This window comes from Malaya genurostris, chromosome 3, assembly GCF_030247185.1.
Source record: "Malaya genurostris strain Urasoe2022 chromosome 3, Malgen_1.1, whole genome shotgun sequence".
Classification (NCBI taxonomy): domain Eukaryota; kingdom Metazoa; phylum Arthropoda; class Insecta; order Diptera; family Culicidae; genus Malaya; species Malaya genurostris.
The window spans coordinates 19,086,580-19,109,449 of NC_080572.1; the positions used below are offsets into that span (position 1 = coordinate 19,086,580).

Sequence of the window (22,870 nt, forward strand, 5' to 3'; positions counted from 1 at the left end):
TCACAGCTTACTACGTAACAAGTTTGCAGATTTTTTGTTGCTGCTTTGAGTCGTTGTCTTCAGTATTCATTGACTATACACGAGTTCTCAATAAACCGGCAGTCTCCCATTGAAAAGAAAACTTTTATTGCCACAATAGGAAAAGATTTCGAGAGCGCATGGAAATACTTTCGAAGGTTCAAAAAGTCCAAGAGTAGAGAACGGTAAACAGGAAATAAATTTATTATTCGGAAAAGGTATAAAAGATTTTTTTTACAAACATTAGAGAATTGCATTGCACAATGGGTGAACATGCGTAAGTTTTATATTTTGAGAAAGGATTCTGAAGCAAGCAAACTGCGAAGGAGATAAGTATTGAGTGTCGAAGTTTTGTTTGAATAAAGTCATCGACCTTTATTGATTTTGTGAAAAAAACCTTTGTTATTCCAAGAAACCGCAAGATGACATTGAATAAATACTGTTCAAAATAACAGTCCGTATCATAAGATTTTTAAAATTTCTTTTCAATCTGGTATTGCTATTACCTTTCTACTGAACTTAACCGATTTCAGAAGACCATGACAGAAAAGTTTGACCACTTTGAAGACGTTCTAACTTTGGTTGACCCACGAGTACATCTTAACGTTTACTATAACCGCTATAACCATTTTGCAACAAAAGTTTTACATCTTTGTATTAATTTGGCGGGTAGTTATTATATAATGGGAATTTATCAATTATTTTTAAAACGTGATCGTACTTCGATATTCCCAAGAATACTGAAATAAATTCATATTTGCAAATTAGTCTTCCATCGGTACCTGTACCGATTGTCACTAACTTATGTCGTTTTTCATTGATTCCACTTGCTCGGTGCCAGTGTTTTGCCCTGACAGTTGATCAATGAAACGGTTTTGTAAAGTTTGGTTTGCACGCTTGCTGTTCGGAAAAGAAATCGGGCATTTTTTTCGTGCGGTGCAAATCAATGAAACACAGTGCACCTGTTTTGATTGCCCGACTGCACGAAAAGTGCACGAATCGAGCAAAACACTCCACTAGTGTTCTCAATGAACAACGACATTAGATTCAAATGAAATGTCTGTTGGTCCCATAGGTTGCTTTTTAATTTTACCCGGATAGATATCCGGTTCGGGAGTAACGGGGTAAAATGTGCAAAAATGAAAAAAAAGTACACTCGAATTTCTCAGAGACCGCTCAACCGTTTTTTTTTTCAACTTAGATTCAAGCTAAATGCTTTGTAGTCTCATAGCGTGCTATTAAATTTTTCCGGTTCGGGTAAAATGTGCAAAATGTGCTAAAAATGTGTACTCCATTTACTCAGAGAATGCTCATCCAATTTTCTCAAGCTTGATGAATGGTCTTACAACCTCATATAACACTACCAAATTTCATCCGGATACTACTTTCGGTCCCGGAATTACAGGCTGATAGGTATGAAAATTTCATTTTCAGGAACGTGTTTCATACATGACAAGAAAAAATCAAGCCAAATACATTCAAATAGCCGTAAAATACTTCGATTGTGTAGGGTTGGTTAGTTTTTTATCGAATACGTTGACTTTAAGTATACCGGATCATCGATCCTGGTTTCGGAAGTATCGCAAAAGTGCTCGTGTGCTCTAAACCTGAAATCACTCCAATTTCTCAGAAACGACTAAACCTATCTTCGCAAACTCAGAGTTAAGCGAAAAGTATTGTTTCCGTAAATTGATGTAGAGTTTTATCCAGATCCGACTCCCGGTTCCGGAATTACTGCAAAGTATGTATGAAATAGCAATCTTATATAGAGCGATAATGCAAAAACCTGTTTTAATCCACCTAGTGGTGTAATGATGCCTTTCTCATATCAATCATTCTATCATATATAATATTGTGGTATTCTTCAAAATTATTTTCTTCGAATCTTAAAAGAATAACCGAAATCAGTTTGTTTGACCGTCTACTGATAAAAACTATCAATTGGAGAAGTTTTGAGGTCGGTTTTTCGCCTTTTTCAGTAATGGTATAAAATTTTTAACAAACTTTACCCTATATTTCCGGATCCGATAGTCGGATCCAGATAAAATCGGTCGCGCCATCTATGAGAAAAGTTAGAACACATTTTTTTCATTTTTTGCACATTTTACCCAATAACTCCGGAACCGGAAGTCGGATCCAAATAATTTTCAGGAATTTTGTATGGGACCACAAGACCTTTTATTTGAATCTAAGTTCGTGAAAATCGGTTCAGCCATCTCTGAGAAAAGTTAGTGCACTTATTTTCACAATTTTTTGCACATTTTACCCCATAATTCCGGAACCGGAAGTCGAATTCAAATTATATTCAGGAATTTTGTATAGGATCACAAGACCTTTTACTTGAACCTAAGTTTGTGAAAATCGGTTCAGCCACACACACACAGACATTTTGCGTACTCGACGAACTAAGTCGAATGGTATATGACACTCGACCCTCCGAGCCTCGGTTCAAAAGTCGGTTTTCACAGTGATTGCATAACCAGGCAAGAATTAAAATAATGTAACTCATTTTCTCGTAGATGGCTGACCCGATTTCATCTATCTAAATTTCAAACGAAATCTCTTTAGATCTTGCTTGCGAATGTATCTGGAATAGAGGAGCTCAATCGTTTTCTCAAAGAAGGCAAAACCGAATTTCAAAAACAGAAATTAAAATTAAAAGACTTATGGTCCTCTACAACATTGATGAATTTTATCCGATTACGACTTCCGATTCCGAAATCACAGGCTGATGAGATTTTAGAAGTCAAACCGTCATGGAAGATGACGATACCAAAAATCCAAAAATCTTCAAAGTTGGGCTTAAATTTGTTCGTCAAATCAACCAATATTAATAATATATTGTTTGTCATGTTAGTTCATGGTTATACAATTATGGGTTATGCTGGAGCTTGAATGGCTCCGGAATTAACGTAAATAATAATTAAAAACTCTGAAGTTGAACTCACTTTGACTTATCATGGAATGCTTAATTGATTGTTATACGTTTACATTCAAAATATCAACTTTACAGTTCCATACAATTTTTTTCAGTTCAGTTCAGATTTTCAGTTCCGAAATTATAGGGTAATGAGGGATTGAAGTTTCAAACCAGCACTCAAAACGGCGGAGCGAAAGACTTGAAAACTCTTCAAAATTGGGCTAAAAAATGTTTCAATATCTAATTATATTAGTTTACTGTTTAACGAATTGAATTCCATTATAGGCTGGGAATAGTGATTACAATCATTAAAATGTAACTCACTGTTATGGTATTATACTAATAAAATATTTAAAACAGGTTCCCTTTTTTACACTGTTGACGTTTTCATATTAATACAAAATAACGTGTAGAACGCAGGGCCATTTCGAAAAATTGAGGAAATGTCTGCGTGTATCTGTATGTATGTACAGATCAATGATGCGTAGACCTCAGGAACATATTTATATTAACCCTCCGTTACATACATTGTCCTTTATTCCAATTTTTATAAGATACATAGGCCACCTGGGTTCGATTCCCAACCCTGCACATAGGGTCAGAAAGTTTTTCTGGCCCGAATAGACGAATGATATGAAAGTTAAAACATCTATAATTGAAACAAAACAAACAATCATATGGGAGTGATTAAAACAAATCACCTTACTTTTAGTGGAAGACCTAGGAAAAATCCGCGTTTCATATCTGAAAAGAATTCTTCTAAAAATCAGCATTATTTCTAAAAACTGAACAAGCGTTTTATTTTCAACTATGAATTTTGTTTTGATCCACCTAGTGGTGCTACAATGTCTTTCTCATATAACTCATGTTTTCATTCATATTATACGGAGTACCCGCAGATCACAAAATTACAATACTGCAATTGTTGATTCACACCCTGGTTGTTCTAACTAGATGTTGTTGTTTTAACATCTAGTTTTCGAGTAATGTATTTTCGGACAGTTCATACCAATGTAAATGAAAACGCTTAACACATACAAATTGCTGCTAAATTAAAGTGATAGCATTTGTATTTACTTGAAAGTGCATCTGTAGCATTAGCTAGTCAGCAATATTCTTGAAAACGGATCAAAAAAGCTCTTCCAGCAAGCCATTCTGCAAGTGGAGGAAAAATTTCTTAATGCCCTGTGAACATTTAGCTGGTGAATTCCCTCTTGGGAATTATAATCTTTTGTGGCATTTCTATATAATCTGTGAGTTTAGTGATAAAACTATAAGCAGTTACTTTCGAAAAAAATCGTTTTTCGAGCGGTGTCCCCCGAAGAGACTATCAGTAAAAATATGTTTATTGCAATAGACGTCTTGAGTTCAAATAACTGAATAATTTGTTAAAACAACTGAGCCATTATTGTTCCATGCATACTGGTAATACCACTGAAAAACATATGATTTGCGTGCAATGATTTCTGTACTACACTGTGCCCGGACAACGATGAGGTGACAGACATGTTTTGCGCGCACATAATAAATATACAGTGAAATAAAACCAATCAAAACTTAGCTTGATTTCCCAGCTCTGATGATCGATAATATAGAAACCAAAAAATGTTGCGGTTTGAAGTGTATGCATAGTTTCTGATTTATGAGAGATATAATCAATGCATCTCTGAATTTTTAAACTATTTTGTTCGTGAGTGTTCATCGGATGACAGTTTCACTCATATCTAATTTTATGGTTTTAAGGTACATTTATGATACAGAATTTTTTCCTTCATTGTTTAAATGAAATTTGCATTAAGGAAAATTAGATGTCCTTAATTTTGATAACCTACCGTAGAATTTACTGACATTAAATAAAAATAGAAAATGGAGGAAATTTGAAAGGCTTTTAGATCTAATTTCCGGAATACTAGTATTATTTTTTATGCAAAGAAGCTGATTTTTACCAAAAAGATGATGAATCACCAAATTTTGTTAGTAAGTCATGCCGACTTTTGTCAAATCCGAATAAATTTCAAGCTGTTCGGTCATAATTCCTTTTTCACCCGCATATTCACGATAAAAATTAGAGCGCATACACCTTTAATATTGAGCCTCAAAATAATAAATAAATCTAAGATATTCTTAGTATGTAACCATCAAAAACGGCATGGCACACACATATTCCATAAATACTGCTATTAACGTAACAGTTTATTCATTACAAAATCTTCATAAAAAGGATTCTGTTTATCATATAGCTGATTTTAAAATCTTCTTGGATTTTAAATCACTTCGAAATAGATTTGATATAGGTTTGATGCTTCATTTTGCTTCAAAAATCTTATGAAAAATGTTCTACTAGGCTGAAATATAATCTCACAATGGTTTCATTAGAATTTTGAGGAGTTTAAAGTTTATACTATAATCATGAAGTAACACTGAAAACTACAAGTATTTATTAAATTGAAAATGTTACTTGGTACGTGTTTTTTGGATCCCACTTTCGGATCCGGAAATATAGGATAAAGTGTGTTAAATTTTTTTAAATCACTGAAAAGGGCGCAAAGCCGTAAAAAGTTTTCTAAATCGACCACAAATCTTCTCCAATTGATAGTTTTTATCAGTAGAGACCAAACAAACCGATTTTGTTTATTCTTTTAGGAATCGAAAAACATTAATTTGAAGAATGCCACAGTATTATTACATCATTACACTAGGTGGATTAAACAGGTTTTTCACTTACATCACACTGTAGTTTCGGAACCATAACTTTGTTTATAGAAGAAAGGCGCTACAATGAAAATTGAGAGAAACAATTGAAACTAGTTGCTAACGGAAAAATTGATGTTGGAACGGAATATTAGATTTTGATTACCAAATTACAGTTTTAATATTAAAACCAGTTTTAATCCACCTTGTAGTGTAATAATGCCTTTCTCATTACCTCATGTAGTTCTCATTAGTCTCATGTAGTGTAATAATGCCTTTCTCATTTCATTAGAAATCGATGCAAGTTCCATTGAAGAAGTTTCTGATAATTTATTTCCAGAGTCGGAACTCGGAGACCGTTACAGTCGTAAAAAGTTTTTGAGGCCATCGAATGGCCATGTTCAAAAAGTTATAAAATTTCTTTTGAAAACTTCGTATTTATCTGTGTCGAAAATTTTATGAAGATTGAACATTTTTTCCATCATTTAATACGTTCAGCGAAAAAACTATCTTATTCAAATGTTATTTATAGAGACAAAGACATTGTTTGAATGAATGCTGGTTGATTTACCTCTTATGCATTCTTTCGATTGAGTCAATTAAACGAAAATGAAACCAAACGAAACCCTTTGCTCCTATTACTGCTGTATAAGAAATTCAAGTTAAATAAGTAGCAATATTTTCAAGTAGCATAAAGAAACATGCTTTGTGATTAAATTCTCAGTTTTGTTCCTAGTATCAATATAATCATTTGTAATCACAGCCTTTGAATTCGTTCGCAAAAACGGTGATGTTTTCTTCTTCCGTATCAGCAAGTACCGATGCGTATCGGTACGCATCGTTATTTTGTATGACGGTTTGAAAGTTTTGACACTCATCGCCCTATAATTTCGAAAGCAGAATTCGAATCTGGATGAAGTTGCACAGCATCTTTTAACCCCTCAACGCTCATGGAGAAATATATTTCCCTTCTATAAAAATCGTTATCGATTCTTCAATTATGTATTAAAACGATGTGTTTTTTACTGAATGTTAAAAAACTTATTTCCTAGGCGACAAATGTATTTCTGAACGAATAAAGAAAAATGGACTGTCAATCTTCATTGCACTAAAAAAAGTCCAACGCTCCGTTCATTTATTTCTGAGGATCATAGGAAAAATATTTCCCATGAAATTATAGGAAACTTATGCACCCTGCTATGTTTTCCATATTTTTTTTGTTTCGATTATAGAGGTTTTAACATTGAGGTCATTCACCTCTTCGGGCCACAAAAAAACCTTTTGACCCTATGTGCGGGGGTTGGGAATCGAACCCAGGTAGGATGCGTGAAAGGCATCGACTTACCCATCACGCTATATCCGTCCCCTGTTTTCCTTATGATATTCTCTTACTTTACACCTACAATAGCTAAAATATTGTGTTGTACTGACATACCATTTGTCATACCAATTCTTTCACGGAGTTGAATATCTATAATCTCGGACTTCGCAACGGTTGGAAAATAAATCGTTTGCCTGGGTAAATTATGCTTATTCGTATAATTGCCCAAACGAAACCAGAATTAACGACCTCTGCCCCTTAACTTTTCGAGAGCAAAAAAAAACTGAAATCATCCGTCCGGCGTAATAATCTAATGGCAGAAAATATCACGTCGGTTTCTCTCTTTCATCCTGGCGCCACATTCTGACGAGTACGCACCTGAGATACTTTCAATGCCTCAAGATCTGCATGTTTAATCACCGCTTCCTAGAGGGTTGTCGCCTTCATCGCCTACCGTTATCGTCAATGAAACGTGGTAACAATCCCGCAGCTGTCCTTCTAATCATTACCAACCAACTTCATGCTCAACAACGTCTCGTACAAACAAACGGCACCGGAAAACTGTGTGTGGGGGAAAGCGGGGTTTAGGAAAACAAGTAGTTATCCTATCCCTTTATCTGCCATCCAGTGAAGCTGCTATTCCTGCTTTTCACCAACAGAAAGAGATAGGAGAAGTTCAACGAGTGTAATGAAGCCAAGTTTAGTGCTATTGATGCAGTAAAGCCATCACTGGCAGAGCTATGCTCTATTACAATGACACGCAAATACCGTATCACAGGGCCACTGAGGAAGGATAGCCAAAAGCGGAAAATGCATCCTGACAGTGAGTGGATATAAATGGCGATACGTTGGTAAGTTGTTGGCAGGTTATATTCTGCTCTCTGCTTGCCTTCCTGCTAGAGTTCTTTAGTAAAGCATAGAAACAAAAGCGAGGAAAAAAGCTTTTGAAATAAACATCAAAGTAAAAATGCCGACATCTTGTGTCCAACGTCGCCTCGCCCACTCGCATTCAAAACCCAGCCCAGTTGGGGCGGTCGTGTGAGGTAAAAATGAAGCGGCTAAAATTGATAAACACAATGCGCGACGCGAGATTAGGGTTGGGGTTTATGGAGTCTACTTGATGTTAAATTTTTCTGAAGAAATTCATATTCCTTTCAAACAACTCTCAGTATGAGAATTATACAAATCAATAGCTAAAGAGCTCGTTTTGTTACAATAAAGCAGTTGGGCGAAGTATCACTTTTTCTTGAAGGTTCTTTAGTGTAATTTATTTTGTCATAGCTTTTTTTTCAATACAATGGACAAATATTTGATTTAGAAATCTAGATCAACTATTCAACCTCTAATATAAAATAACGTAAATAACAACGTCTATATTGAGTGCCATATTCTTGTGAGTGCAGATTATAGAAAAAGGATGTTCTGCACGTAGGCGGATCACGTTGTCCCACCAACCTCGAAGTATGAATTTCTGATCGGAGTGCACCGTGCGTAGATTTAGTTTCACGTTGGACTAGAACTGAACGACATTTGCCACAACTCCTAACATCATCGATTCAATAGTGCAGCATCGTAAGGGGGAATCCTACGTTTTATCACATCACACCAGCTTTTCCTGGAAGATTCATGCTTGCATCACGAAGGCAAGAGTGAATGAAGGCCTCCGTGCACTAACGAACCAAAGCCTCATCTCGAGGTTTACTCCTTGAAGGTTTTGACGCACGGTCGGAATTAAAATATGATTGAAGAAATGATAAAGAATCGATCCTTTGTTGCATTTTCGTATAGGGGAGAGTGTTCGGTTACCGACACCCTTTTTATTTTAGCTTATAACTTCTGACTAAGTGCACATTATGCGGACATATATACATCAATGGAAAGCTAAAGTCCCTAGCTAACAACTGAATAAGATACTAAGTTGATTCAATCGATTGAAAAAAAACTTTATTACCAATTTAGTAAAGTGATAAATTTTGGAAATTTCAAAAAAGGTGTTCGGTTACCGGCATCTTTTTTGAAATGGCCATAATTTATCAAAAAAAAATGGAATTTATTCTTTTCGGAGGCGTTTTGGACAAAAGTGTATAGAGCAAAATATAGTGACTATTGAATGCTGTGAAAATCCATTTTACAATTTCCGAAAACTTCAGTAATCCTGTTGGTGAATGTGAAACGAAACCCACTGGATTATTGTCTTTTCTTGTACTAGTTCCTGGATTGGTTCGTGAATTTGACAAACCAGGAGGCTCAATTTTGTCGTGAATACGACTTACTTTACTATGGGGTGCCTTTTCAAAATTTACCCTCTGAGAGAGTGATAAGTTTTAGATCGTGAATATCTCTTGTTGTATCTAACGAATCAACATAATTTTTGCTACATGCCATCGGAAATATGATCACAATTTTATGATAAAATTTTCAGTTGTGTGACATAATCACAAATAGTTCAAAATTAAACTTTTCTAAAATGTTTGGTATAAACGAGTATCAAAGAGGATAATTCATATGGCGCGTTTGCCTTTCTCGTATTTTGAAAGCTCATAGCTCAGTGATCTGTGGAAGGATTTATATAATCTAACTACCAATAGAATCGAAAATTTTCAACTTGAACGTGTATTGCAACAACATTGAAGTTTTTCAATAGTACACTATTGAAAAACCTGTTTGATTTAACCCATGACAGCACCAGCCAATCAGAACGCGAGATGTCTGCATCTATACAAGAGCATCCATATAAAAGTTGAGTGCTTCATTTTTCCTACCATTTGCTGAGCATCTGTTCCCGAAACAAGACACACGAGAGCAACATCGTGGACCTGTCGTCTCACTGTTTCCCGTTCTACGTACAGGAAAGGAATTCTAACAAAGGTGATGTGAAAAATAGCATTTAAATTAAAGCAGCTACTCTGAACGTACGGGACGATGACAGCGAAAACCGGGTGAAAGGAAGCCGAAAATTCCAGCAAGCAAGGCCCATTCAAATAGCACTTTTAAGTGCTAAAAATAATCATAAAGAACTAGTTGAATTTTGTCGCTTTCCTACCATTTTCCGAGCAACTGTTGCCGAAACAAGGCACACACGAGAAGTTAAATTAATTTGCACCGTCACTAACACATTCAATTACGAACGGCAATGCGAAAGAAGAAGTGATGATGTTAAATACATCTTTATACTAGTATACAAATATGCCGTGCGAAAGTGTTGCCACGTACAGATCAATATGTGTTTCTTTTTGTCGTGAATTCTTTAGTATGGGGCGCTTTTTGATAGTGATATCTAACACATTCAATTACGACAGTAACGCTGTCGCGCAATACGAAAAAGAAAATTTTGATTTAGAAACATCTTTATACTAGTATACTTTATACAAATTGTTAGAACAAATGTTTCCACTTGATTTGCGAATTTTACTTTCCAGGCGTATCAGAACTGGCTAAATTTAAAGCAATCCTAAATATTTCTTTATCACAGTAATGTGATCGTCCTGAAAAGGACGGGGTTTTCAACTCCTCGTCGTTACGGATGGCCAGCTGCAGATGGCGAGGGATGATTTTCGTTTTCTTGTTGTCACGGGCAGCATTACCGGCTAATTCCAACACTTCGGCAGCCAAGTACTCCATCACTGCCGCCAGATAGGCTAGAGCACCGGCACCGACACGCTCGGCGAGGTTTCCCTTCCGGAGCAGACGATGAATTCTGCCAACTGGGAACTGAAGACCAGCACGGTTTAAGCGGGACTTTGCCTTGCCCTTAACTGTTCCTCCTGTATGCATGTTTCTGCGTCGAAATCCCACAAGATACTGTTAAGAGCTAGACAGTCAATTCAATATTACTAGCTGCCGCTCTGCTAACTCTCTCTTTTATATCGTCTCACTGTTTCCCGTTCTGCGTAAAGGAAAGGAATTCTAACATATGGGTTGTCCTTACACCATTACCAATAGCAGGTATAAAATAAAATGTGATGTGAGAAATAGCATCATTTAAGTTAAAGCAGCTACTCTGAACGTACGGGACGCTGTCAGCACGATGATAGCGAAAACCGGGTGAAAGGAAGCCGAAAATTCCAGCAAGCAAGGCCCATTCAAATGGCACTTTTAAGTGCTAAAAATAATCATAAAGAACTAGTTGAATTTTGTCGCTTGTTGAATACATCTTTATACTAGTATACAAATATGCCGTGCGAAAGAGTTGCCACGTACAGATCAATATGTTTTTTTGTCGTGAATACTGATTTAACCCATGTCAACACCAGCCAATCAGAACGCGTTCTGAGGAAGAGAAGAAAATAGCTGCTGCTGTACAACAAATCGTTCAAGAAAAATGTTCCGAAAAGTGGTGAATATCGTAGTGAGTTCCTCAATTTGGTCCTTCTGAATGCTAGAAACGAATCCCTACAGCATATTGATAGTTTCTTTCAATAAATTATGCAAATCCGAAATGAAATAATCGACATTAAAATTATGTATGCGGCTATTTTTATAGCCGTTAGGACCGCACATTAGTGAAAAAGCTACAAACGAAATCACATAAAAGGAAATCTCTTAACAAAAATTGAATCAGTTTGGATTCTATCGCCACTGCGAGCAGATGTGTTTTGTGTCGCCTGCACAGCTAGTTTCGCTTCCGACAAGAGCGATTACGTCACAGTTGCCAGTCATTTCGATGGCTGAAAAAGCAACGTTGGAAAGCATTATAAAAAATCAGCCGTTCTAATGGCTCTAAAAGTTTTCTGAAGAACTATTAGGATGTGTTGTTCGCAAATCAAAAGAAAATATCCTCAGTTTAGTGCAAATGTAGAACAGTTTGGTTAGATTTTTGCACTTTTCGCTGTGTGAAATTCACAGTAATCGAAATCAAGTGAAGCCTTCTTTGTTTTTGCGAAAAATGTGGAAAAGGGGAATGCTTGCATAATTCATACAATTGATCAACTAATTGATATTCGGAAGTGTTAAGGAACATGTCATTTGTTTTCGTATTCACGACATCCAGTTATGTCTCTGACATTACCCACCCGCCTTTTTAGTCTTAAATTCGGCGTTTTATGTCGTTTTCGTTTTTTAATTGCACTACACTGGTGTAGCGAAAGCTGCACTGAAACCGTTCGTTTTTACCAATTGCACTACACCAGTGCTACACTTTTTCTGCACCGATACCACTGGTGTAGCACTCATCAAAAGTTTGGTGTAGCTCTGTGCAATGGAATCGTTTATTGTAGTCAATGGTTACTGTTTTGTTTTCGTCATTTTTGTTCGTTTATTGATGCCTCAGTGTAGCACTGCACCGGTGTAGTGCAAATGAAAAACGAAAACGCCATTAGATTTAGCAAGGGGATCTGGTGTAATTTTAGGTGTCTTTTTGGTAATTTGGGGGAGGACTACTTCCTCTTAACAGAACCTTGAGAAGTGAGAAACGATGTACCTTCACTGTTTTCATCAGAGTCAGATTCCTCTGACTCTAGATTTGAAACACCGTTTTCTGTTTCATTAATGACTGTTTTAAGCATTTCTGCATATGTGCGCTTAGACAGTGCTTTTAAAGAAAGCTTAATTTTGTCTTTACGCAACTCATGATATCATGAGGATTCTCCCCACAATAAACACATTTTTCAATATCTTTATCGCAAAGATTATCCTTATGGAGCCCTTGACTTTTGATACATTCAGGCTTATTACTACAATAAGTAGCTGTATGCCCGAATTTTTTACAGTTCGTGCAATTCATAACATGCGGTACGAAAAGCCGAAGAGGAAGACGAATTTTATCGATATAGACATGGCTGAGCAACGCAGATCCGGCAAATGTTACTCGAAATGAATCTGAGGGACGATAAGACTTGTTCCCACGCGATATGTATCGTCTCTTTCGATCCTACGCAGCGTACAAATTCTGGTACCTGGTAGATCAGCACTGGGTTGCCTTAGCACCTCTGTGCCTTTGCACCCCTTCGATTTCGCACCTTTATGCGGTGGCACCTCTGGGACTCGACACTTTTATGCGTTCGAACCTCTGTGTCTCTACACCTCTGTGCATATGAACGGGATGGTCTCCGTTGCTAGCATTCCAATCGGGAATCGCCCCGAATATTGCCTTTGCGATTAGCACCAGCAGTTTAACTATTTACAGCTTAGAATTGTCTCGGTAGCAGCCGTTAACTAACGGGCCAGTATAATCGAAACACAACCTCTTCGCTTGAATGGTTTTTACTGAATGAGTTTTTGACAATTGTTATGACATTAACTGTTATATTGTATCATAGCATATTATTTCATATATTATCGTCTGACATTATTTTATGTTACGTTATATTATGTTGTATGGTATTATACGGCATTGCATTATATCATATTATATGTATTATATTGTAAACTCATTATGTTATGTTATATTACATTATATTGTATTATGCTCAATTATATCGACAACGGGGAGGGGCAGGGAGTGCATCAGGGTATCTTACAAGTGAATGACTGGATGATGGAGTGGATTGCCAACCTGAGTCAAGTGGAGGAAGCTTTGTGTTTTTCCCTGAAGGTCTGAAATGAGTAAGACGCACCCTTCTAACAAACAAACCATCAGGCGGGTTTGAGTTGGTATAGCGAAATTCTTTATTATATGGTCGGATGTTCTTGCTGGAAGGCGCCAGGTCCTCAAACCCCGTTTTGGCCTTCTTAACAGCATTTATATGAAAGCTATCTGATAATCAAATTCGGATCTAATGTAAGTCTACCCGCCTTGGAAATGCGGTGGCTTAACACATACATACATACATACATATACATACATGTCTGAATTGTGATTACACTATTCAGACAGATGAAACTGGTTATAGATTAAAATATAGGGATTATTCTTTTTATGGTACTTTCTCTGCACACAGTGATCACAGTTGAAAGCAGTTTGTGGTGCAGAGAACTTTTCACGGAAAACGGGATAGTGATGGTTTCCATGTTAAGGTATTTTAAGAACTTTCTATTCAGGATTCATCAAAATTCCAACGCATGAGGAGACTGAACTTCGAAGAACTGCTGCAGCACGTATCTCCATATATAATAAAAATGGACACACATTTACGCAAAAGTTCAAATGACAGACCTTGTGATGTGGTTGTAACGTAGTAACTAACTTTTTGCAGTGCTAATATGTCTAATCATAGTATAAACAAGCAGAGAAACAAAGCCATTTCTTTGATATACTAATTTTCTTAAAAGATTCTCTTCACGGAAAATATTAAAACAAAATGTAGCGTTGGGAGAATCGAAAATGTTGCTTCCCGATTGCTGTTAGTTGATTTCGCAAATAATTTCTGATGCAAGTAATATTTCCTTTTTCTGCTTCTCTTCTATATCGATATTTCAAGTGGTCTATTGCATCATTACTGTGGGGCATAATATCTCTTGTTGTGGGGCATACCACTGATTTGTTCTGGGGCATATTATACGGTTGCTGGGACATCAAGCTGTTAATTCAGTTAAACGCAAACATGCAGGTGTTTATGCATACGATCTTGAACACTTTAGATCAGATGATGTTCTGCTTAGAAAATATTAAATAAAAAATATTTTGTGTGGGCTGCTGTGTTTTTCTAAGCACGAAACAGCTTAAATATAATTTTCACCTACACGGGCAAAATACTGATTCCAGAAAAGAGCAAATCGTGTCATGATTAGGGGAACACAGTGTGATATCATGTTATGATAATACACCATGATTAAAAGTTCACGGATCATTTTGGACTAATTTTGCTGAAATTCAGATGTAACGCTCCTTACATTGCTGGGTGTAGCTTCAGGCGTTTTTTCCGATTTGATAAATCTAAATGCGAGCGATGTATTTTAAAAAATGAATATTTCAAATATAAATTAATTAAAAATGTTGTCATAAACATTTTTTAAATGCGATTCCTTCATTTTTGTTCTTTTTTTCCTTTCTCATATAGAAAGGCTATCTAATCATTGTGAAAATCGTTCGAATCCTACTTCCGGTTCCAGAGTTACATGGTAATATGTGAAAATTAGAGAACAAGTGTGCACTTAATTTTCTCTGAAACGGCTTAACCGATTTTCACAAACTAAGATTCAAATGAAAGGTCCTATAGTTTCATAAAAAATTCTAGAACATTTTATCCGGATCCGAATTCCGGTTGCGGAACTGAAGCGTGATAAGTGAAATATCTCTAAGGCTACTTTGAAATTTCATCCGGATCCGACCTCCGGTACCGCGGTTACAGGGCGATGAGTGTCAAAGTTTTCAAATCGCAATATAGAATCACACTATGTACAACACTGGTACGTGCAACGTGAAAGCAGAAAACACAAAATGAACGATGCGTGCTTTATTCTATTTCGTACACGCTATAAGGAAAACGAAACGGTTACAGATGTGTGTTACTAGTGTGTGATATTGGTAAAAGACGGTGCTGCGGTTGATACAAATTTTAGCTATTTTATAATAAGTGTGACCGTTTAAGCACCTAGAAAATAGTCCCCATGCAAAATTTGAGCTAAATCGGATATAGGTTAGGGGTGCTGCTCGACGGCTTAGGTTGGAAAATTTTCGATCTTGAAAAATGAACATAATACGTGAAATTTCCGAATTCGAACATTTTTTTTATGCCGAATGTCTTACAATTACATGAAAAGTTGATATTTAGTTTCAATTCGAAAAAAACTGTGAAAAAATCGACTTTCTGGATCTCACTTTCAATTTCGGAAAATTCATGTATATTTGTTCTCACTTGATAGTATTCAGTCAATCATTCCAGAAGTATGAGCTAGGCGACTGAGATAATTCCACAAGAATAAAACTTACCGGTAGCATGCTATTGTTTGGCGTCCAGCAGAGTGGTTTGAAGGATCCCCTTTGGGTAACGTATTGAAAGCTTTCAAACTGGTTTGCCCAATCGTATGAGGTGAGTCGTTTTTCCAGGGTCATTCCTGCTAGTTCGGATGGGGAAGCAATCACAACCGGGTTGGTTCCACTGGTAAACAAATATAGAAAAATGTAAAACGTTGATTTGCGTTGTTCATTCTGTAAATTATAGTAATGTTGGAATTATTTGTTGAGTCCACGTAACTCGTGAATAGATATTTAGTTTCATGGAAAAACTGAACTTCTAAATTCACCTACACAGGAAACCGTTTTGTCCATTATTGGTGGTTAGCGCATTTTGTGGTTTGGCTACATAATATACAATTGTGAACGGTTTTCCTGTCGCCATTTTCATCTCCGGTACGTACGCCAGCGCTGCTCCACTAGGTCAACGAGTCTGACCACCAGCACCAGATCGTAACATGCCAGGTCATGTTTGCAAGGCCCAAAGGCATTCGGACGACAAATACACGAGTCCGGTACCTGTACTGGCTGGTAAGGAACCACAAGCCACCAACAGCTAAATCAACCGCTATATTCAGCAGAAAATAGCACTTTTTGGCCACGATTGTCGTGGGTAACGCGTGAGTACTCCCGAAATCTGTATGCCCTGCCGAGGCAGATTTATACCGACCATGAATGGTCAACCGACCGTGTCACTGTGGCGGAAAATTATTTCAAATTTAGCATGCAGATGTCAGATTGCTCCACGTGGAAGGTCAGCCAAAGCTCTGGTTTAGAATATAATCACCCACGTGGTCGGTTCATCGCGTCAGACTATAAAAATTTAAGTTTAAGAAGGAAAATAATTAACTAAGAAGTTCACAATCGCATGCAGTATTGTGACTATTGTTAAGATAGTACGAACAGTACCTATTACGTGACTCCAGCAATCAATTATGCAGCTTCTTAGTGCAAGTGCCGCCAGGCGTTAATATATATTGTTTCGAAAGTAATTTCTTAGAATCTCGTTGGCCACATCTTTCTGGGTTTACCCTCCTTAGGGAGCCGTGTCAGAAGTGCGAAGCGACAGTCTCTATCATATCGTCCGTCCTGGGTAGGAGGAACGGAGGAAGCTCTTGTGTTGCCTTGAGTCAACTGGAAGGAGATACAAGTCGTCGACTTCCTTGTTGCGATCTAACTTCTTCGTGGCAGATTAAGAGTAATTCATTACATTTCCAAAATGAGATTTGCACATAGCGAAATTATTGCTTTCGGCGGAGAAAAGTTTTCACATTTGCTTATTTTACAGGCATAACCAAACCAGGCAGTGGAGTTGAGATTTAGGAATTCTTCCTCCCACTTACTAATTTTACGCGCAGAAGTTAACGTTGACATATAACTTCACTCCCACTAAGAGAATAATTGGGGTTGACTAGATGACACAGAAGGATTCCGTTTGCCTTGACTACCGATGATAACAGGGAAAAGTAATCGGTAATGTCTGCCTCATTATTCTTTTATGTAGCAGGTTTTGAGCTTAATAATAGCAAATAAAACCAAAAAATCGAGGGTTCAGGATAAGCAGCAGTAAAAGGGATTAAACTTTCAGCGCTGTTACTGAAGTGACAGAAGCTGTAATCCAACTCCGCATTAATTAAAATCTTTGAATTAATTGTATCGTGAAGAGGTTTTCTACACCATGGTAGCATAAAGTATTGGATGGGACGGTGATAGGAAAAGCTTTCTCACAGTTAACCCTCATTGTTTCCAAAAAGCAAAGTTTTGTTCTTCAAGCAGAGAACCGTCCTAAACAACATTGTCAATGAAACAGAAGATGGTTATAAAAGGCAACACAGGACTAAAGTTTCTTTGTGCCAAAAAGTTTTTATCCGTATAGAAGTTAAGGTAGGTGCATTAGTTGCTGAAAGTTCGAGTAACAATCGCTGTAAACTTAATGAGATTGACCCAAAAACTTTGTCGTGATGCAGTCGGAATGAAATTTGCGTATTCATCGCCGGTATGTTGCCAGTCAGTCTAGCACGTGATATTACTTTGAGGGGCAGCCAAAATAGACAAGAACATCGTGACAAGAATTAAAGGTTTTTACGATTTCGGATGAACTTTGTCACCTTTTGAAAGAACAACTTGAGCTTCACTTGGAAATTTTGAGCTTTTGTCGACACAGTGCTGCACAACCATTACTAAGCAATCAATTAATATTGGATAATCCAATGTATTACATTGTTAAGAGTTGTTCGACCAACACCCTCGTCGCCGGCGATTTATTCGATAACACTGCCGTAATAGAAAAATAATCCGAACCCAAAAACGAGATTGTAACCAGAGCCGATCTCAGCTGCACAATTCCTTCAACCTATTAAGCACCCTGATTGTCATGATCGTAATAGCTTTTTTCTCTAGCACATACTCCACGACCCGAAGAAAAACTTATTTACTTTAGCCGCACATAATAACAATATGAATCTCTACATGCGGTAGCACTTGCCTACAACGGGAATCCTTTATCCGGTCTTACCGGTATTTTATTTTATTTTTTCTATTCCCTGTACTTTTGTGAAATACAATAAATTATGGTCTAGTCCTCAGGTGCAAACTCTCTGAGCTACACCATCACAAGCTCAATTTTTCCCATGCCGTACATTGTCCGTTCATGGTTGGTACTGGAATAGTGAACGAGTTTTTCTGCTGTGTGCCAAAAAGATACCATTTAACGTTTTTATTAAGGTGAAGAACTTGAGAAAACATTAGATGCTGTCACAAACATTGTAGCATTAAAAGCCTTACAAATGTTTCGGAGGATATATAGTTATGGGCTGCTGGGATGGCTTATTTGTAATATTCGTTATGTTTTTGCTTCAATCATAGATGTTTCAACCTTTTTTTTCATTCATCTTCTAGGGTAAAAAAATGCGGTCCCATGAGAGGGAAATATAGAATCGAACCCACGTAGGTTGCATATATGATCGCACAGTGAGTGGAAAGTGCCACAACGCGACATTACTCCATTGTTTCATAAAAATTCAAAAAAATATTTTCAAAATAAGGGTTTTTATTTCAATATGTACGTGAAATCTATTAAAGGAATTTTTATTGGTCGAAAATTCACTATCATGCCTGTTTTTCCCCGATTCCTCTTGTTTGTTTTTATTTTACTCGAAGGGCCGCATATAAAACTCTTCAAATAACTGAATGCGTTTAACTGAGAGCTATTCCTGACATAATAATCACTTCAATGAAACGATTGTTGCTAAATAAGATGACTGCAAGAAACTGTATCATATCTAAGCCTAAATCAGTTTACGTATATTGTGAAGAAAAATTTGCATTTTGGTGTTGAAGCCATTTTTTTATAATTAACTCTATCAAGGTGGTGACATCCGTGTCGAGTTGAGGTTCCAGAATTACAAGGAAATATGTGCAAATTTATAACAAGATGCTCACTCAATCTTTTCGGAAATATCGTAACCGATTTTCACGGACTAAGAAGCAAATAAAAGGTCTTAAAATTCTTTAAAAAGTCTCCGAAAAGTTGATTCAGATCCGACTCGGTTCCAGTATTAGTGAAAATTTTCAATTTCATGAATATTTTTTCACAAGCGATGGTGAAACGAAATGCAATATTTAAAAAACTTACTGCTAAATTCATCTAGTTGAAAGATCTTGTAAGATAGTGAACATATAAAACTATATTGGGACTACTAGTACCCGGTTTCCGCTTCCGAAAGCACCGGTAATAGTAAAGAAAAACTCCAAAAACGGATCTTACTTCGATTTCTCAGCAAAGGTTAAGCCGGTTATCTCGAATCATGATTTACTTAAAGCTCTCATTGTCTTAAAATATACTGTGTAATTCCCTCCAGATCCGACCTCTGGTTCCGAAATTATAGTGCGATGAGTGTCAAAACATTCAAATCGTCTTTCAAAATGACGATACAAACCTGGTACGCGTCGGTACGTGCGGTACAGAAGAAGAATACACCACTTTGGTCCGTTCGCATCATGCTTTGTTCAATTTCGTATAGCATGTATGGTTGCCACAATGAAATATATATTTTTCAGGTGAAAAATATGTTAATCTTTAAATCTTTTATAACTTGTTAATATTATCAGAAAATCATGATAACGATGATTTTTTATAAAAGTACACTTATTACCTTTCTCATATAGAAAGTTTTTTCAGTCACTCAAAAAAATGACTAGTGATTGGCCCGGAGGGCTAAGTGTTCTATACCATTCGACACAGTTCATTGAGCAGAACAATGTCCGTGTATGTGTGTGAGTATGTGTCAAATAATATCACTCATAAAATAAAAGATCTCATAGTCCCAAAGGTTGATATTGAATTTCATCATGCTTTCATAGGGTAAAGTGCGTTTAAAATTGTACACCATCATTTAGAGCGACGATGCAAAGAAGGGTAATATTCTTCTAGATTTGACTCGAAACTGATTCAATTTGTTGGCTATATTAGTTACTTACGAGACTAATCAACTTCGGATATATTGGTTCCGAGTTCCCAGTTTCAGAAGTACCGGAAATAGTGGTTAAAAACTCTAAAACGAGACTCACTCAATTTTCTCGGCGATGATTTGATCGATTTCCACTAACTTAGGCTCAAATAAAAATACCTATAGTCTCATAGGTCGCTGCTTAATTTCATCCGGGTTCGTCTTCTGGTTCCAGATCTATAGGGTAAAGTGGGTTTAATCATTTAGTGGGTTTAGCATTGCGGGGATGCAAAATAAAGAACAATTCTTCTTAACTTGACATAACTGTTTACAAATTGAAAAGGTTATGTTAGTTCATAGCCGAAGAAAGTGGCCCTTATTACCGTGCTCACTTCCACATTCATTTTACTTAATTTTACCTATTACCAGTATCACGCATAGTGAAGTGATCACTGTAGTTAGAAAAACTCATTTTTTCAACAAAGTGTTGGTGGCATGATGTTCATAATGACATCAAGTTTATCCATGGTAATTACTTTTTTCGCTGAAGCGACTTCCGTAATAAGGACCTAAATTAACTCCACTCGGTTTTCACCGTGAAGTTATACCGAAAATAAGGGTCACAATCACTTCACTTGGTTTTCACCGTGTAGTGATACCGGTAATAAGGATTAGTTTCTTATTTTATTCAGAAAAAAATTCTTGACAGAATGTTCTAGCGATATTTTCGAAAATGTAAGTAATATGAGAAAGGTATCATTACATCACTAGGTTTTTATTCGTGTTTGTGTATGTGACTGTTTTTAAATGGTACATTAGTAAGCACTCGATTTTCTGAGAGATTGCTCAATTGAACTACGCACATAGAAAAATCGTGTAAATTTATGTCTTCTGTTACCGACAGATTCGAGCGCCAAAAATAACTCATTTATAACACGTATTTAGTGCATTACGACATACTGTTAAGTGCTGAAACGTGTAAATTTACACACCTGCTTGAAAAGCTGGGTGTGTTTGCAAAATATTTGAATCATTCTTGTAAAATTCAGTAATTTGCAAATTACGTTCTTATGATTGAGTCATAGCACATGGGCTGATAAGTCCCGGGCCTAACAAAGAGAACAGGTGTTTTTGATTCAAAATAAATATTATTCATCAACGAAACCTCCATCAAGAGCAACGCAATCATTCCAGTGCCGCTCTAACGTTTCAATACCATTTTTGTATAACGATTTATCTTTTGTCTCAAAATAGGCGTCAGTTTCAGCTATAACCTCTTCATTCATGCGAAATTGCATACCGGCGAACATTGTTTGCCTTTCTCATATAGAAAGGTTATGTAAACACTGTGAAAACCGACTTTTGAACCGAGACCCGGAGGGCCGAGTGTCATATACCATTCAACTCAGTTCATCGAGTCATCGACTCAGTCGTATGTATGTGTGTATGTAACGTTTTTTCGCACTAACTTTTCTCTGAGATGGCTGAACCGATTTTCACAAACGTATATTCAAATGAAAGGTCTTGTGGTCCCATACAAAATTCCTGAATATTTCTTATATCCGACTTCCGGTTCCGGAATTAGGGGTAAATTTTGCAAAAAATTGTGAAAATAAGTGCACCAACTTTTTTCGGAGATGTCTGAATCAATTTCAACAAACTTAGATTCAAATGAAAGCTCTTTTGTCCCTTTCTAAATTCCTGAATTTCATTTTGATCTGACTTCCGGTTGAAAATATGTTTTCTAACTTTTCTCATAGATGACGCGAGATCCTTAAATTTCATCCGAATCCGACTTCCGGAAACGTAGGGTAAAGTGTGTTAAAAATTTTATACAATCACTGAAGAGAGCGGAAAACCGTAGCAAAATTTCTAAGTCGACCTCAAATTTCCAATTGATAGTTTTTATCAGTAGGCGGTCAAACAATCCGATTTCGGTTATTCTTTCAAGAATCGAAGAAAATTATTTAAAGAACACCACAGTATTATATACTATAGTATGATTGATATGAGAAAGGCATCATTACACCACTAGGTGGATTAAAATAGGTTTTTCAGGTCTGCGAACAGCCAGTAGTCGCTGGGGGCCAAATCTGGTGAATACGGTGAAAGTGGGAGCAAATTGAAGTTCAATTCATGTTGTTTTGCCATTGTTCTCACGTTCTTGTTTTTTGTTTCAATTATAGAAGTTTTAACCTTACGGACATTCGCCTCTTCGAGCCAGAAAAGCATTCTGACCCTATGTGCGAGGTTGGGGATCGAATCCAGGTTGGCTGCGTGACAGGCATCGACTAACCCATCACACTATACCTGTTCCCAATCTCACGTTCTCGTTTTCAACCAACAGCGAGCAAACGCGGCACCCACTTCAAACAGAGCTTTTTGATAGACAAATGCTCATGCAATATAAAGCCATCACGTTTTTTTGATATAGTTACGATGTCAATTTTGCATTTTTTTTTGTTTTCTGTATTACCATCTCATTTGGACGTCCACTGTGTTCTGCATCATCGGTGTCTCTACGACCACGTTTGAAGTCAGAATACCAACGTTTTATTGTTTTTTTTTCTGATGAAGCGGAGTCTCCATAATACTTTTCAAACCATTACTTTGCTTGAACGGTATTTTTTCCATTAAGA

The 22,870-nt window shown here is 36.7% G+C and overlaps 1 protein-coding gene across 6 annotated transcripts in view; it reads right to left on the minus strand.

Annotated features, from left to right (window-relative positions):
- The window catches only part of LOC131439035 (MOXD1 homolog 2-like), a 234,757-nt gene that overhangs the window by 20,652 nt on the left and 191,235 nt on the right, over window positions 1-22,870 (minus strand). For all 6 annotated transcript variants that reach the window (XM_058609537.1, XM_058609536.1, XM_058609535.1 and 3 more), the window contains one exon: window positions 15,760-15,928. In XM_058609537.1, coding sequence (XP_058465520.1) covers window positions 15,760-15,928 — 169 coding nt within the window. The remainder of the gene's footprint in view (window positions 1-15,759; window positions 15,929-22,870) is intronic.